Raw genomic sequence first — 15,229 nt, 5'->3', positions numbered from 1 at the left:
TAATATTTTCAAAATTCTAACAATAATGTTGAAATTGGAGTCTAGTAGGAAGAAAAGTAAAAGAGAACAGGAGAACGATAAATACAAAGCCCAAACACTGAGAGTGTGCTTCTTTTTATGTTGAAAATGATCAAACATCAGTGAGACAATTCTTGCACTATTATAGAATATAGATTAAAGATAGCAATGCAAAACTTCAAACAAACAATATTACAATAAATTCTTCAATATTACAACAAATTGTAATAAAGTTTCTTGTTGAACAAAATAACCTTGTGAATTCTCCCGCAATTGCATGCAATATTCATATAATTTTTACCCATCTCAACGTTAACCGTGTCATTATCTACTGCCCACGATCATCAAGGACTTTGACATCTTCATTCCTTACCGATTTATCTTTATTCTTTAAAGTCATATTTTCTAACCCTTCCATCACCTTTGTGAGATCCTGCAATCATAAAATAAACAAATACAACCAACAAATTATTTCAAACCTAAATCAAAATCCCCTTTTTTTTCCCAACCTACTACTAAATTAAGAGCTCGAGTCTCCTCGATACTCATCAGATCAGAAACGCTGGTGGAGGACTCCCCGAAGAAAGAACTCGAGTGCAGCGAGTGGAGTGTGTCCTTGACACAGTCCACTCACTGCACTCGAATTCTTTTTCCGAAGAGTCGTCCACCAGCGTTTCCGATCTGATGAGTACAGACGAGACTGCAGCTCCTAATTTAGTGGTATAGTGGTTGGGAAACAAAGACAGTTTTGATTTAAGTTTGAAATAACTTGTTTGTTGTATTTGTTTATTTTGTTATTGCACAAAGGTGATGAAGGGATTAGGAAATATGACTTTAAAGGATAAGGACCAATCGATAAGGAATGAAGACATGAAGACGTCGAAGATGTCAAAGTCCTTCCTCGGGTATGTGATGATTGGAGGGCAGTAGTAGACCTATCAAATAGACTCCTATAATAGGCCCTAGCCCTAGTCCATGACCCTAGTCCATGACCTTAGTCCGGGATTGGGGCCAAAAAAAGCCCACAGGACAAAAAAACCCTTTATTAAAAAAAGCTCCAAAGTTAAAAAGCCCCAAGATCTTATGGGTCAAGGCCAACCCATGGGATCTTCCTTTTTACCAAATTTAATAGTGCTGCAAAAAGTTTTGTATCATCCCCAACTGATATAAGCATGGGAACCCCAAATGAGCCCACTTATGGTAACTAAAATCAGCAGGCTTCCTTGCACCTCGACTGCTCTTAATCCTCTTCTCTGGGTTAATTTCAGGGTTAATGTCACCTACATAAAAAAGCACAGATAAGAAAAAAAAAATGGAAAATATATAAACTTTTCAACAGCATAAAAACTTGTTTTTGGTATTCAAAAGAACTTCTAGTTATACTGAAAGATTCACATTAAGAAAATAAAAGAAAAACAACTTTAATTTTTCTCATTAGAACAAAAAACTTAACAAGCTCATCCAAACAAGCTAATAAATACTGGACGAATAAATAACAAAATATAGGACTTATCGGTACAGCAACAGAAAGAACCCTGATGTCGTGTGTATGAGACCTCACATGGTGAATATAGATCCATCTCTTCGTCATAGCAGAATAGTTGATATCATCAGCTGATGCTGCCTAACAATCAAAAAGCTTGTAAAGAATAACCTGCAAACAAAAATAAACTAAACCAATATTATTATACTTCACACCAGTAACAGACAAAATTAAAAATAACACTAACTGATTCAAAAATTAATGAATAAACAATAACAGAATCATATGCTGATATTATATATTACTCTTGAGAATATACAATTCTTAACACAATAAATGAGAAACAGCTAAACATACATTAGAAGATGCAGCAAATGTAACACAGATAACCAAACACCTATATATTTAACAATTATATGACAGGAATATATAATAATTTACCTGTAAATTAATGGAGAACACTGTGACTTGCTTTTGAATAAAAATAGAAATACAAGACTAATCTAAAGTTGTACACTATTTTAACATGCTTATTTAATCTTCCTTCGTACATGTTGCATAGATTATCTCCACTAGCCTCTAATTTCAACATTATTTTTAGAATCTTAAAAATATCAAATAGTTCAAGTGTACGCCAGTAAAGAAATTGATTGGAACAAAAAATTAAAAGATGATACAGAGCACAATGAGAAGGAAAACGAAAATAACTATGAAGAAAATTTTACTCTATTTTCCACAATCAACTTTTTATTTTATAGCAGTACAATCAAAGTGCTTATTCATTTCATAAAATATTATTATAAAAGTAGTAGTTGAAAATTAAAATTTCATTTTATATAGTTTGATAAATATTAAATAAATAAATTAAAGATTCAAATTATTAAAAAATTACGAGACATTAATTTAGTATTTAAAAGTATTAAATTGTCAATCAACACCATTAGAATCAATAAATAATTATTAAAAAATTGTGAAAAACAATAAAAAAAATTAATAGATGGTTGTTGACTCTTTCTTCCTACATCCCCATTATTTCATCAACACCCTCGTAGTCCAAGATATGTGATTTTACATTACGCATTGTAATTTCAATTAATGTTACAGATTATATAATCCGGTATTTGTAAATTTTTATTTATCACTTATCGAATGTGTAATTCGTCATATTTACCAATTACACAATCCAAAACTATAATGGACAACAAAATACATCTTACAAAAGATGAGAACGACGAAACTGCAATAGACCACCATCGCGCACAAACCTGCTTACGATACTATCCAAAATCAGTAACCATGGAACTAACTGTTGGAATAAACAAAAACAGAGCTTCGTTCAGTTACAGTACTTTGTTTTGTGTATAAATAAAGCTGTAAACATTCATTTCGGTTGATGAAAAATTTCTGAGAGTTTATACAGTCATACCTGAGTGCCTCTGTGAGTAAGTCTTACTGCTGATCCGTGTGTGTGCCTTGTTCTCCGGTGAACGTCGTGTGTGTGGTGGTCTGAGGGTGGAACTCTAGCAGAGCTCTCAGCTCTCGGTCTCTCTCTCTAAGATTCTCGACCTCTCTCATCAATCTGATTTCTCTCTCACTGTCACGTGCTCTCATTTTTCTTAAAAGCATCAGAGATATTTTATGTGGGGATATTACGTTTTTGCCCTTTACTCGAATACTAACACCATGGTGCAAGATAAACTTTCAGCAATAGATGCTACTCTTCAATATATTATTTTGAATACATTCTAATTTAATTAAATTTTTATAATTCTTTTTAATAATTATTTCAAATTTTTAATTCATAATAAATATTTTTACAATTAAATATATCATTAACAAATACTATTTTATATTACTTTGATATTTAAAATATTTTAATAATCTTTAACTTTTATTAATTAAATAAATTTTTTAAAATTGTCATATGAATCAAATCATACACTAATTTTCACAAATTTCAGTCCAAATTCACTTTCAATTACCTTCAAATCCACTCAAATAAATACAAAAAAAAATCACTCTCAAATTTCCTCAAATCCACTTAATCACTCTTTTCTAATCACTCTCCCCAAATAAACACACCCGAAATAATAAAATAATAAAGAGCAGATGGACTGTGTATATAAACTTTTTTTGGTTATATTTAATCTCAAACTTATTATATATTAAAATTTTATTTTCATAATATTATCTTAAAAATCATTCAAACAAAGTTTTCATTTTACCAAATAAAAGTTATTAGGCAAACACTAATAAATAAAAAATACATATTTAGGTACAGAAAGTATTTTCTTTATTATATATCTCAACGTAAAATATGACTTTAATAAAAATAAATAAGCAGATTTAATTTGTTAAGGAGTGATCTTACTACACATGCATCATAAACTCTAATTAGTAAAAGTTAAAAAGGACGCATGGCTCATGGATGACTTGGATCCGAAAACCCGTACCCGGTGATTACGTGACAAACTCACTCAGTCACTCCGTCTCTCACACACAACGGGTGCTGCGTTATGCAGTGGTAGTAATAGAAAGTGGTCAGCACCAACACTCAAAGGCATTTCATTACATATACATATTACAGACGATTCAGCGCGCGATTCCAAATTCCTTTCTCTCTCTCTCTTCAATGGCAGGACTCCGCTTGCAGCAGGAGGACTCCGACGTCTCCCAACAGTCTCGAGCGGTGGCTCTCGCCACCTCCGATCTGGTCTCCGACGACGACCGCTCCGTAGCCGCCGACTCCTGGTCCATCAAGAGCGAGTACGGAAGCACTTTGGACGATGACCAGCGCCACGCCGACGCTGCCGAAGCTCTCTCCAACGCCAACCTTCGACCTAACTCTGATTACAGGTTTTCCTCTCTCTCTCTCTCTCTCTCTCTATTCTCTCTCACTCAAGCTCGTGCCTTGCTCTGAACTTTTAATGAACACGAGATTGTATCGAATTAATTGCAATTTCTGTTTTGTAAATTGCCACTCTGTGGAGTGGACTGTGTCCGAGTTGATTTATAATTCATTGATTTCATTTTCACTTCCTCTGTTTTTGTTATGCTATGAGATTGCAAGTTCTTGAATACGCCTAAGGTGAAAGAAAAACTCGTTGTTTAGCTCTAACCGAAATAGTTTGAATTGATGTTAGAAGGAGGAGGACGTTGCTTAAGTAGAATGTTAAGATCTGGTTCGTTTGGTTTTTGGCATTTGATTTTAGGGGAGTGACGGTGGTTTATATTTGATGTCCGCTGATAGTTTATAGATCTGATCTGAATCTTCGTAACCGTGTGGATTTTTGGAATTTGAGGTTTTCTTTGAGGATTTACAGTTGGGAAATGGTGTTTGTATGAAGGAATCGCCATTCTGGATTTACCGATGTAGATTGCCTTTTCTTATTCCCTGTTCATTCTTCTGCGTGCAGTTCTGATAAGGATGAACCTGATTCTGAAGCGGTCTCATCCATGCTTGGATTTCAGAGTTATTGGGATGCTGCATATGCGGACGAGCTTACAAATTTTCGTGAACATGGTCATGCTGGTGAAGTCTGGTAAATAAAACTTCGATTGCATAACGTGCTTTGCTGGTCTACATGACTTCGGTGTTGGTGTTGACTGTGATTTTTAGTGGTGAAGAATTATAGTGATTTTTAATCTGATTTCGGATGACCAAGATTACATGTATTCTGATTTTATTCCTGTTTGAAAAGACGGATTGGCATTTGTAGGAACTTATGTAAGGTAACAGAATAAGTTAGAAATATTGTTTTGCATCATTTACACCTTGAATTTGATACTCTGCTTCCCCTCAGTAAGCAAGAAATTTGTTTGTTCGGATCACTGCTTCATATTTTTCTTGTCTGGCCTATAATTCTGAGTTTCTTAACCTGTATTCCTTAATAGTAAAGAACTGGGGCTTCTCTTGTGCTTTTTATTAGAGTTTATTTCAACTTGTCAACTTCTAGACAATGATGCATTTATATATAATTTGTTGGAAGTGATGCATTCTCTAGGTTTTCATAGCAATAATGTTTAGTTTTATTTTTTTTTTTGTCTTGGTTTTTTCTTCCATTTGTGTAGGTTTGGAGTTGATGTGATGGAAGTTGTTGCATCTTGGACAAAAGCCTTGTGTGTTGAAATTTCTCAAGGTCGCATACCAAATGATGTTGATGCTGTTAAGGCTGAAGCTAGTGAACTAGATGATAAACTTTTGTCTAGTTGGAGCGTGTTAGATATTGGAACTGGCAATGGTTTACTTCTTCAAGAATTAGCTAAACAAGGGTATGGTTTCATGTTTGGCCATTTTTTGGTAACAACTACTAATATATGCGTATTTCAATAAATGAAAACATATATTTCTAAATAAACAAAAATGGCCATTGTCTTTCTCTTTAATTTTGCAACAACAATATTTTACCATCCATCTTCTCTTCTCTAGACAAAAATGTCTCTGCGCCTTGTTCTAATTGATGGACAGCAGAAGGTTTTACTATTTGTACCAAATAAATATGTGAACACTTTTTGAATGATAATTTCTCGTTGGCAAAGGTAATAAATGGTTTATATTAAGTAATTTATAAAAATATATGAAAATTTAATTAAATACTTGATTCAAATCAATCCATATAATATAAGCTCATGATCATGCATGCCATTGAAACTATAAGGATGAGATTTTTCTATACCAAAATCTTTTAAAAATAATCTTATGAGTTTCATGATTATCTTTTTAAAGGAAATTAATTGAATGATTAAAATGAAAATTTAGGGATGTGTGTGTGTCTGAAACCTTACTGGTTGAACATTGATAAGAAACATTTTTTTTCTCGCTCTAACTTCTTGCAATTCTGTATATAGGTTGTGAAGAGATGTCATTTACTTATCACAAACATATTATTAAGAAAAATCTTGCCTTCTTTGCAGGTTCTCTGATTTAACTGGGACTGATTATAGTGAAAGGGCTGTCAACCTTGCCCAAAGCCTTGCTGATCGTGATGGATTTTCCAACATCAAATTTTTGGTATGTTCCAGTTTTAGTGTTTGTGAATATGCATATGCATCTCTAAATGCACAGTTCTGCTTAATTATTTCCTTGTGTATCCCAAAGGCAGTAGATTACTAGTATATGAGATTGTTTTTTTAACATGCTAAACATACTGCTGTACTGTTGATAAGTGAACATCACCCTATCCAGCTATTCCCCTTGATTCTTGATTCTCAATCCTAATACTCCAAGTATTTTTCAGCAAACTTATAAATGATGATCTGGAATCCTTTAGTTTCACACAGGTTGAACCAGTAGTGGCTGATTTGAGCTTGCCATTTTTTCCAATGATCCCACGGGTCTTCACGGGCTTTTATGATGATTAACTTCCTACCTGTTATTAGTATCCGTCTATAGTTGACGGTGGCTGACCTTTCAGTTCCATAGACAGTAAATATAACGTGTTTAGTGGAAAATCAATACAGAGCTGACATAATAGGAGCTACTACAGTAATTAAAGTGCATGTGAAAATGAACCTGGTGGAAGAATTATGTTACAAATAAGAAAAAAGTGGAGAAATACTGAATAAATGGAAGAGGGGTTTTACTTGCGTTTTCAGCACTTTTATTTTCTTCAACTTCCATTTGGATTTGTCATCCTTGAAATTTAGCTATCCATGCAAGTGTTTAAAGTGATATCAGGTCAGATGGGTAATCTTCGTGGAAAAGACAAGTTGTTGTTTCAATAACTACTGCTAAGCTCAAAATTAACTACTCTTTTTGAACTGCTTAATGGTTGAGTCCATCCTTTAAATTCCTATTTTAGAAAGAAGAATTAAAATTTTATGGTTTTACTCATTTTTTGAACAACTAACATTTCTTGATTATTTGTCATACAATGATCTAGAAAATTAGATAAAACAGAGGAAAAACTAAGAACTTTGTGATGAGTATTTACTGCAAAGAGAAGAGATTTAAGTGAATCTCCAATAAAGAAAATAAGTTTTTTTATAAGAGTCCTAACAAATCAGTTAGTTCCGGTAACTATTCTTCACATGGAGGAGCTAGCTTGCAGTGATTCTCTACAAATAATAGACTTCAGCAGCTAACAAACATTCTAACAACAGAAACTGAGCTATATTTCATAAGTTACAAAGGCTTTATTATCTTAGCTACTAGCTAGCATATATTCTAATGTATTATTCGTAACACTTATCACATTTCATTATGTTTTGTTGTATTTGATAAATTGCATTTGTGTTGACCTTCCAAGTTGTATCTTATCATCCCTGTTTTGCATGCAAGACTATCTTTACATTCTTGAATTGTCTTGTGCATAATTCATTGGGTTTAACTATTTTAAGGTTGACGATGTCCTTGAGACTAAGTTGGAACAAGAGTTTCAGCTTGTCATGGATAAAGGGACGCTCGATGCTATTGGATTGCATCCTGATGGTCCTGTCAAGAGGTAAAGAAAACAGTCAGTTCTGTTTTCCATGATTCTATCATAAGTCTATTGGAATGATTTTATTTTGCTTTATCAAACTGTGTTTAACATTTCTTTCTTGCTCGTACTTATTTGTTCTCCGAATAAGAGTCTATTTTGCATGGTACCCTGGAATTATATTATTGCTTTATTAATTTCAGGATGATGTATTGGGATTCTGTTTCGAAGTTGGTTGCTCCTGGTGGAATCCTAGTAAGCACTTAAAAATTCATTCAAATCTGATATTGAATAATTAAATTTACTACCAAGTTTTGTGGGGTCTTGTGGGTCATGGCATGGACTGTTCTTATTAAGTGGGATTATCTTGATCTCTGCTTGTTCACTCACTATCTTTCTCCCAAATTCCTGTGTTCATGATATAGTTGCAGCAGCTCTTAATAATGCTTGTCGTTTTGGACTTTCTGCTTGTCTTTTGTAAGGTGATCACATCATGTAACAGTACAAAGGATGAGTTGATACAAGAAGTGGAAAGTTTCAACCAACGAAAAATTTCTACTGCTCAAGAAATTGAAGCAGGCAAGGACGAGGAATCTTGCAGAGAACCCCCATTTCAGTATGTTAGTCATGTCCGCACATATCCGACATTCATGTTTGGTGGATCCGTAGGCTCCCGTGTTGCTACTGTGGCATTCCTTAGGAAATGAAAAGTCTGTCATTTTCACTTATGGTTTAGGACTCTGGTCAAATGGATTTCAAGTTGTGTGTGCGTTATAGGTAGATGCATGTTCCTAACTTGTTTTTTGTCGAGCGGTAAATAGTTTTATAAGAATTCTGTGAAGTTTCGATACCTTGCTCCTTTCTTTTGGGTGGACAGTTGCTATCATTCGGAGTTATACTTTTACATTAGAAAGGGGAAATACAACTGGTTCAGCGTGCCAAAATGTTATGTTACTCTGGTTCTTTGTTACTTGATTACAATGAGGTCGATGGAACAATATATAACGAAATTTTTTAGAAACCTCCTAAATCATTTCTAAAGCATTTATTGAATTTATTTTTTAGTTAACTTTTTTTTAGAGGGTAGGAGGATTTGTAGAAAGATTGGTTAGAGAATATAATATTTAATTTTGTTCAATGGGTGGGAGGGTAGTACTTCGTACCAACAAATTTGTAACAACTTATTTACATTCTTCAATTAATTAGGCCGGACTTTTTGAAAGAAAATACGCCATTCATTACAGAATTTTATCTTTATGATGATTCATCTGAACAAGTTTCTTTAAAAGATGTAAAAAAAAATATTTTTTCTTAAATGAAAAAATAGCTTTTATTAGACAAACTTTTTAAAGAAGTCAAATCACTTTAACTTTTTTGCATATATTGAAATAGTATTATTACTTAATACACTTTTAATTAAACTATATATATAATTTAATTAAGTTTTACGTTTTTTCTAAATTTAAATATTTTAAATTATTTTAAAAAATATTTATTGAATATTTAAAACTTTTGTAGTTTCTATTAAATTTTTGTTGTCTCATAAAAAAAATCTTTATTAATTAATATTTTAATAATATTTTATTTTATTTATTTTGTTTTCACATTAAAATGTTAAAATAGGGAATTGAAAAGAAGCAAGAACCGGAGCCTAATGAGAGGGCAATAAACCTTAGGAAGGTATTCTCCTCCACTCACCACAACTCAATCCCAAACCCCAATTCCTTCACTCCCCTCAACGCTTCCACATTCCTCTGTTATTTTATGGTTATGGCGTCAATTTTGTCCTTATCTCTCACATCTCTTTCCCTCCCCAATTCTCAATCTCTGGTACGCTATTTCTTCATTTCTTTTTTCCAATTCTAACTCTTTTCTATTTCCATTACCACACTCACCAACCATCGCGGTTTCTCCCAGGACCCCAAGAAACTCTCCGATTCTTCTTCTGGTGCGTTTAATTTTCTCTCCAGTTATTAAGACACTTTGCTATGCTCTACTCTCTCATTTATGCTACCTTTTCAGCTGGGAGAAGCAACAGCAGGAGTGAAAGTTGTCCTTCTGCATCATCGTTCCAACGAAGAAAGATGCTTCTCTCTTCCGTCGCCATTGTTGCCGGAACCTTGTGCAGCACGTCAGTTCGCCAAATGGCTTTGGCCGCTGAATTTGTCGATAGTAATAACGCTATAAAACTCAACCTACGTGTCAATTTTCATTTTTGAATATGATGATGATGTTTACTATTGCACGTTATGTTGGTGTTACAATAATAGTGATAATAAGGTTAGACATAATTTATTTGTATCAGCAGTTCTCCATTTGTCTCTATCCATACATAGACCTTTATTAAATTGGTTTATCATATTATTAATTTAGTTAGAACCTCTATACATTTAGAAAACCGAATCAGGAAACTGCTGTATTTGTAGAAACCATAATGGGAACGTGCTGTTCTAAATATGTATGAAATGTATAAGGGACACTAAACAAAGAATGGATAAAGAAGTGACGGTGATAACCAAATCGGTCATATTTTACACGAATCCTATTTAGTAAGTTTTAATTAAAGAGACTAAATGGAGAGCTTGCTGTATTTTTAACCAAATAAATAAATATGACATGTGATGTGTTGAACTACATATTGATTTAGAAAGTGTAAAATAAGAAGTATCACGGCTACGAAGACTTGCAATGTGATCCAGAATTTGTGAATACAGTGCCAGCTCTTAGAGGGAAGGATTATGGCAAGACTAAAATGCGATACCCTGACTACACAGAAACTGAATCAGGACTCCAATATAAGGTGATGTAGTGGTAGTAGTAGTTGTATATACATTATTGGTTATTAAGATGTTTTCTATTATTAATGTTTTTATTAATTTATGTACATTAAGAATACAGGACTTGCGACCGGGGAATGGCCCCAAACCCAAAATGGGAGAGACAGTAGTGGTAAGGCACTGAGACGTTCGGCATTTTTTTGTTTTAATTTTTTGTTGCAGTTGTTGGTTAGAAATTAGAAGTCTGATATAGCCTTTTATGAAAATGTTAAAACACTCTCAACATCAAAATTTCTTTGGTGCTCTAGAGTCTAGTTAGTAAACTTTGTTGGTTCACTGAAACTATTTTGCTTGTATGGTATGGCTTTATGGCAGATTTGACAACTTAAAGAAAATTAGAATGGCCTTGATTTCTTCGAGTGTAGTTTGCATACATGTAAACACTTTAAAAATTATTGGGTGCAATAAAATATCGGTAGAAAAAATGAAAATAGTGTTGATAAGTTTTGAATGGCAAGATTTACAACTTAACTTCCTGCAATTATTTTTACAACTGCAAGGTATGTACATCATGTTCTAAAGAGTTATTCTCCCTTCTGATTGAAATAATTTAAACCACTTTGGCTTTCCAATTCCATTCAGGTTGACTGGGATGGCTACACCATAGGTTATTATGGCCGCATATTTGAAGCACGGAATAAAACCAAGGGCGGTTCCTTTGTGGTATGGAATTTGCATTTTGTAAATCAATACTGTAGGTGTGATTGATTATTACACACCTATTCTGCTATTTTTCTATAATGCAGGGTGATGACAAAGACTTCTTCAGATTCAAAATAGGTTATAACGAGGTGAGAGACATTATCATTTAATGATTAAACTTGTTCCTTTCTTGAATAGGATCTTCGTTATACATTTTGTATATTATTTCATGAGCAATGTTTATGATTTTTGCTTCTATGTATGGACCAAGTGATACAGGATGTGCTAGGGTCATAATTAAACTGCTATTTCTTTTATTAACTAATTCTTTACGTTCTTTTTAGAAATTTTTTATTTCCACAATTGGAAATACTGGGGTTTAGGATTTTTCTCCCAAATAACTGCTATAATGTAAAAGAAATATATTTATTGAAAACCCCTTTGTGCAAGTAAGTATCAGCTCCTTGTGTTTCTGGTTTTTCGGTACAACACGTGCTACGCTTGTACACCACCCTGTATTGCCATTGTTTGGTTCCACTCTTATGACAAAATTATGTGATATAGTATGCTTTTTCACCAGACCAAAAGGTTTTCCCAAGCCATTTGACCGTGGGACTAAATCCTTGTTGGGCATTGTCCACTAGATGCTTCCTGCTAGTGCCATGCAACTTGTTTATGTATACTTGTTTTCAACTGAATTCATTACAATTGTTATTCACTAGAATTAATCCACTCCTTACCAAAACAAACAGATCCTTGGTTGAAAAATTAATTCCTTGTCTGCGTTAAAATAGTTCTTAGTTATATCCTCTACGTCACGCTTCTTGATGTAATGCTTCACTTTGAAATTACCAATGGACATTACTGCCAGATGCTAAGATTCGAGAATATTAAGTGCTCAATTGTGGCCTACTTTTGGGTTCTGCATCTCTCGTTTTGTAGACAGTCCTCTTAACGCACTTTGAATGTTCAGGTAATACCTGCTTTTGAAGAGGCTGTTTCGGGCATGGCTCTTGGTGGCATTAGAAGGTGCTGCATCTGTATTGCTAGAAATATTTGATGCATTCTATAGTTTTTTTATGAGCAAGTTCTTTCCTGCCATCACAATAGCCTGATCTTTATTGCTTTTGCAAAGAATAATATTTTGAAGTACATCTAATTGAAAAGTAGCGCCATGCATATCACGCCTATAATTAGCAGTTGCAAGTCCATGAAGTGTAATCTCATTTTATTGAATTGCAACTTTGTCAATTCTAACTCTAAATTTGTGGAACATCCTGTCTTTCATTTTTTTAATTGAAATTATGAATTAGTGAGACTGTTGAGTTTAGAATCTTCTATTTAAATCATTTTAGTCCATAAAATATCTGAATACGAAAGAAAATGTAGCAAAAGTATTTTGGGTTCATTTTGTGCGGAAAGAAAGGTACAGGTAGAGAGAGATCCAAATTTCACTATGTCTCTCAACGATGTAGGATAATTGTGCCCCCGGAACTTGGATATCCTGATAATGATTTCAACAAGGGTGCCCCAAGACCAACAACATTCTCGGTAAGAAGTGAATGTCTATGTTCATCCACTATCTGAATGGATTATGAGGAAGATGCAATGCAAATATATTTTACAGGGCCAACGAGCCTTGGCTTTTGTGTTGAGGAATCAAGGGCTGATAGACAAGACTCTATTGTTTGATATTGAGCTGTTGAAGATTATTCCAAATTGATTGTCCGGATTCTGAAATGACTCTCTGATATCATCTTCAGAACATTGAGGTTAGTTTCCCTGTCTTAAGCATCAAGAGTCACAATTGACTTGAAGTTTTAAAGCCTCATGCTATTTTTAGTAACTTGTGTTTTGGTTTTAGGTCTACCTATTTAGAGAGGATGCATGCAAACAACAGTTCTGTCCTTTGGAAATTTTGTTAATATTGATACTTTATGCTTGTGTCAATTTGCCTCGGGAATAGATGCTGAGTTGTAAATATATATTATGGTCTTCGTTGTTGGTCTCCCCAGCAACAGTAACATATGAAGCATCCAAACCGATTCTTCCCCCAACTTTTGCAAACTTGAATATACCGTATGGGACTGTAAGTACATGAGATGGATCATCATATGATCAAATAGAAATCAGAAGTGGTTAGCAGAAAAGGATTGCGTCACTGCAACATAATAGCTATCGTGATAGCTCTTACAAATTTTATTTATCCATATTCAGTTCTTTCAAAAGCAGCAATAGTCATCGAAATGAGAACCAAACACTATCCACTTATCACCATTTTTTCTTCTTGTTTTGGTCCTATACAACTCCCTTTTTATAGTTATTGTGCAATCTCATGTTTTGTGTTGTTGAGAAGAGAGAAATAGGATGAATGAAAATATGTAAAAAAAAAATGAAGTGAAATTCATCTGTGTTTGGAACAATAAAAATAATCAGGAAATGAAAGGAGGATGGAAGTTTGTGGAAGAGAGTGAACTCCATCTTTTTGTTACAATGGAAATGGTGTAAAATTTATATACTGCAGTCTCCCTCCTACTTGGAGTGTCCCTCTGGGTGATAAAATCACAGGAAATGTGACATATTGGACTAGATTGTCTAGACTTAATAAAGTAACTTTTAAGACAGTGATGAAAATAAGTGTTTTTTACAAAATTGGAAATTAATAATGTTTGGTTATCATTATGCAAAGCCTTTCTTTTTAAATAGAAAATTTTACCATTAGCTTGTTATCTTATTATATTCTTTTATTCATGTAAAACAACCATAGAAGATATATAAAAATAAATGAAACAATACATCGCTGCTGAATTTGTTTGTACTGCACTAAAATCTTATATACATATACCAAGAAAAAATAAAAGTTATATTAATTCTTTCATATTATTTTTCCACGATGCAACAACAAAAATTACATCTTAATTAATATTTCATAATAACTAAGACCATGCAAACAATATCTGAAGATATTTTTTTTTAAGTAATGGTAAATCACATCAATTTAATGTTTATTATTATAAATATTATTAAGTCAGTTATCATTAACATATAATTAAAACATGTAAAAACAACTCGTTAGAATTAGTCTAATTTTGAATTCAATTTATGAAAAAAAGAGTAAAAGTTATAAGAATTCGGTAAGATCGAGAATGGAAATGAAGGGATACATATAAAAACATGATAAACAGATTGAAGGATAATATTATTTATTTATTTGTTTGTTTTTGTTTTTTTTGGAGGATAATATTTTTAATTTACTAAAGCATAGCTCTAAAATTTACGCGGTTCTGCCCGTGCACAATAACGTTAACTAATTCGTCTTTTTCAACAAATTCTGGATTAACTATTCAAAAACGACACGGGATTTGGATTTTGTGATTGCATTTGGTGAATTTAAATCTCATAACAGATCTATCCAAAAATATATTTAAACAAAGTGATTGGACAATGTTTTGAAAACTAATAAAATCATTCAATTTTTACCTCTCTATAAATAAATCAGGGTTTGATAACTCGTATGGATCAAAATAATTCTCTAAACTCTATAAATAGTTCCAAAAATATTTTTCAAAACTATTCTTCTTTGGTAAATCTATAACTTTTGTGTTTCCTAATGCTCGTTTCGTCCCTGTTAACAAGAGCAAATGACAAAAATACATTAACTTATTATTTTTCTGCATCATACTGACATCAAAGTTTAGATTTAAAATCTTACATAAACTATCCAAAAATTTCATTGCTAAATCGGTCCTACTATATATCAAAATACATGAACTAAATAGTACATATTGATGAAATCATGAGATTTATTTATTCTTTTTTATTCACCTATA

The 15,229-nt window shown here is 32.9% G+C and overlaps 2 protein-coding genes and 1 long non-coding RNA gene across 6 annotated transcripts; 2 read left to right on the top strand and 1 right to left on the bottom strand.

Annotated features, from left to right (window-relative positions):
* Positions 1–141: 141 nt before the first annotated feature.
* On the bottom strand, positions 142–3,091 carry LOC106758105. Of its 4 annotated transcripts, none has more exons than XR_002667606.1 (3): positions 2,928–3,091; positions 1,538–1,672; positions 142–1,298 (listed from the first exon to the last, which is right to left on the bottom strand). It is a non-coding gene; the product is annotated as an uncharacterized LOC106758105 (long non-coding RNA). The 4 variants fall into 4 exon arrangements; XR_002667604.1 differs by lacking the exon at positions 142–1,298 and adding an exon at positions 2,712–2,807 and having other exon boundaries at positions 1,524–1,689; XR_002667605.1 differs by lacking the exon at positions 142–1,298 and adding an exon at positions 2,719–2,807 and having other exon boundaries at positions 1,524–1,689.
* Positions 3,092–3,989: 898 nt separating this feature from the next.
* Positions 3,990–8,946, top strand: LOC106758081 (EEF1A lysine methyltransferase 2). The gene is made up of 7 exons (XM_014640991.2): positions 3,990–4,357; positions 4,918–5,043; positions 5,573–5,773; positions 6,416–6,512; positions 7,841–7,944; positions 8,124–8,175; positions 8,403–8,946. Exons 1-7 carry the CDS (start codon positions 4,134–4,136, stop codon positions 8,625–8,627), a joined length of 1,029 nt encoding a protein of 342 aa, XP_014496477.1. The 5' UTR covers positions 3,990–4,133; the 3' UTR covers positions 8,628–8,946.
* A 600-nt stretch (positions 8,947–9,546) lies between these two features.
* On the top strand, positions 9,547–13,549 carry LOC106758613 (peptidyl-prolyl cis-trans isomerase FKBP19, chloroplastic). The gene is made up of 11 exons (XM_014641542.2): positions 9,547–9,750; positions 9,838–9,868; positions 9,943–10,092; positions 10,635–10,720; positions 10,819–10,869; positions 11,340–11,420; positions 11,504–11,548; positions 12,373–12,428; positions 12,875–12,950; positions 13,027–13,171; positions 13,264–13,549. Exons 1-10 carry the CDS (start codon positions 9,685–9,687, stop codon positions 13,120–13,122), a joined length of 738 nt encoding a protein of 245 aa, XP_014497028.1. The 5' UTR covers positions 9,547–9,684; the 3' UTR covers positions 13,123–13,171; positions 13,264–13,549.
* Positions 13,550–15,229: the final 1,680 nt, after the last annotated feature.

Source organism: Vigna radiata, chromosome 4 (genome assembly GCF_000741045.1).
Source record: "Vigna radiata var. radiata cultivar VC1973A chromosome 4, Vradiata_ver6, whole genome shotgun sequence".
Lineage (NCBI taxonomy): Eukaryota > Viridiplantae > Streptophyta > Magnoliopsida > Fabales > Fabaceae > Vigna > Vigna radiata.
Note: the sequence above shows the minus strand (reverse complement) of the source record. Positions and strands in the feature narration are given on the sequence as shown.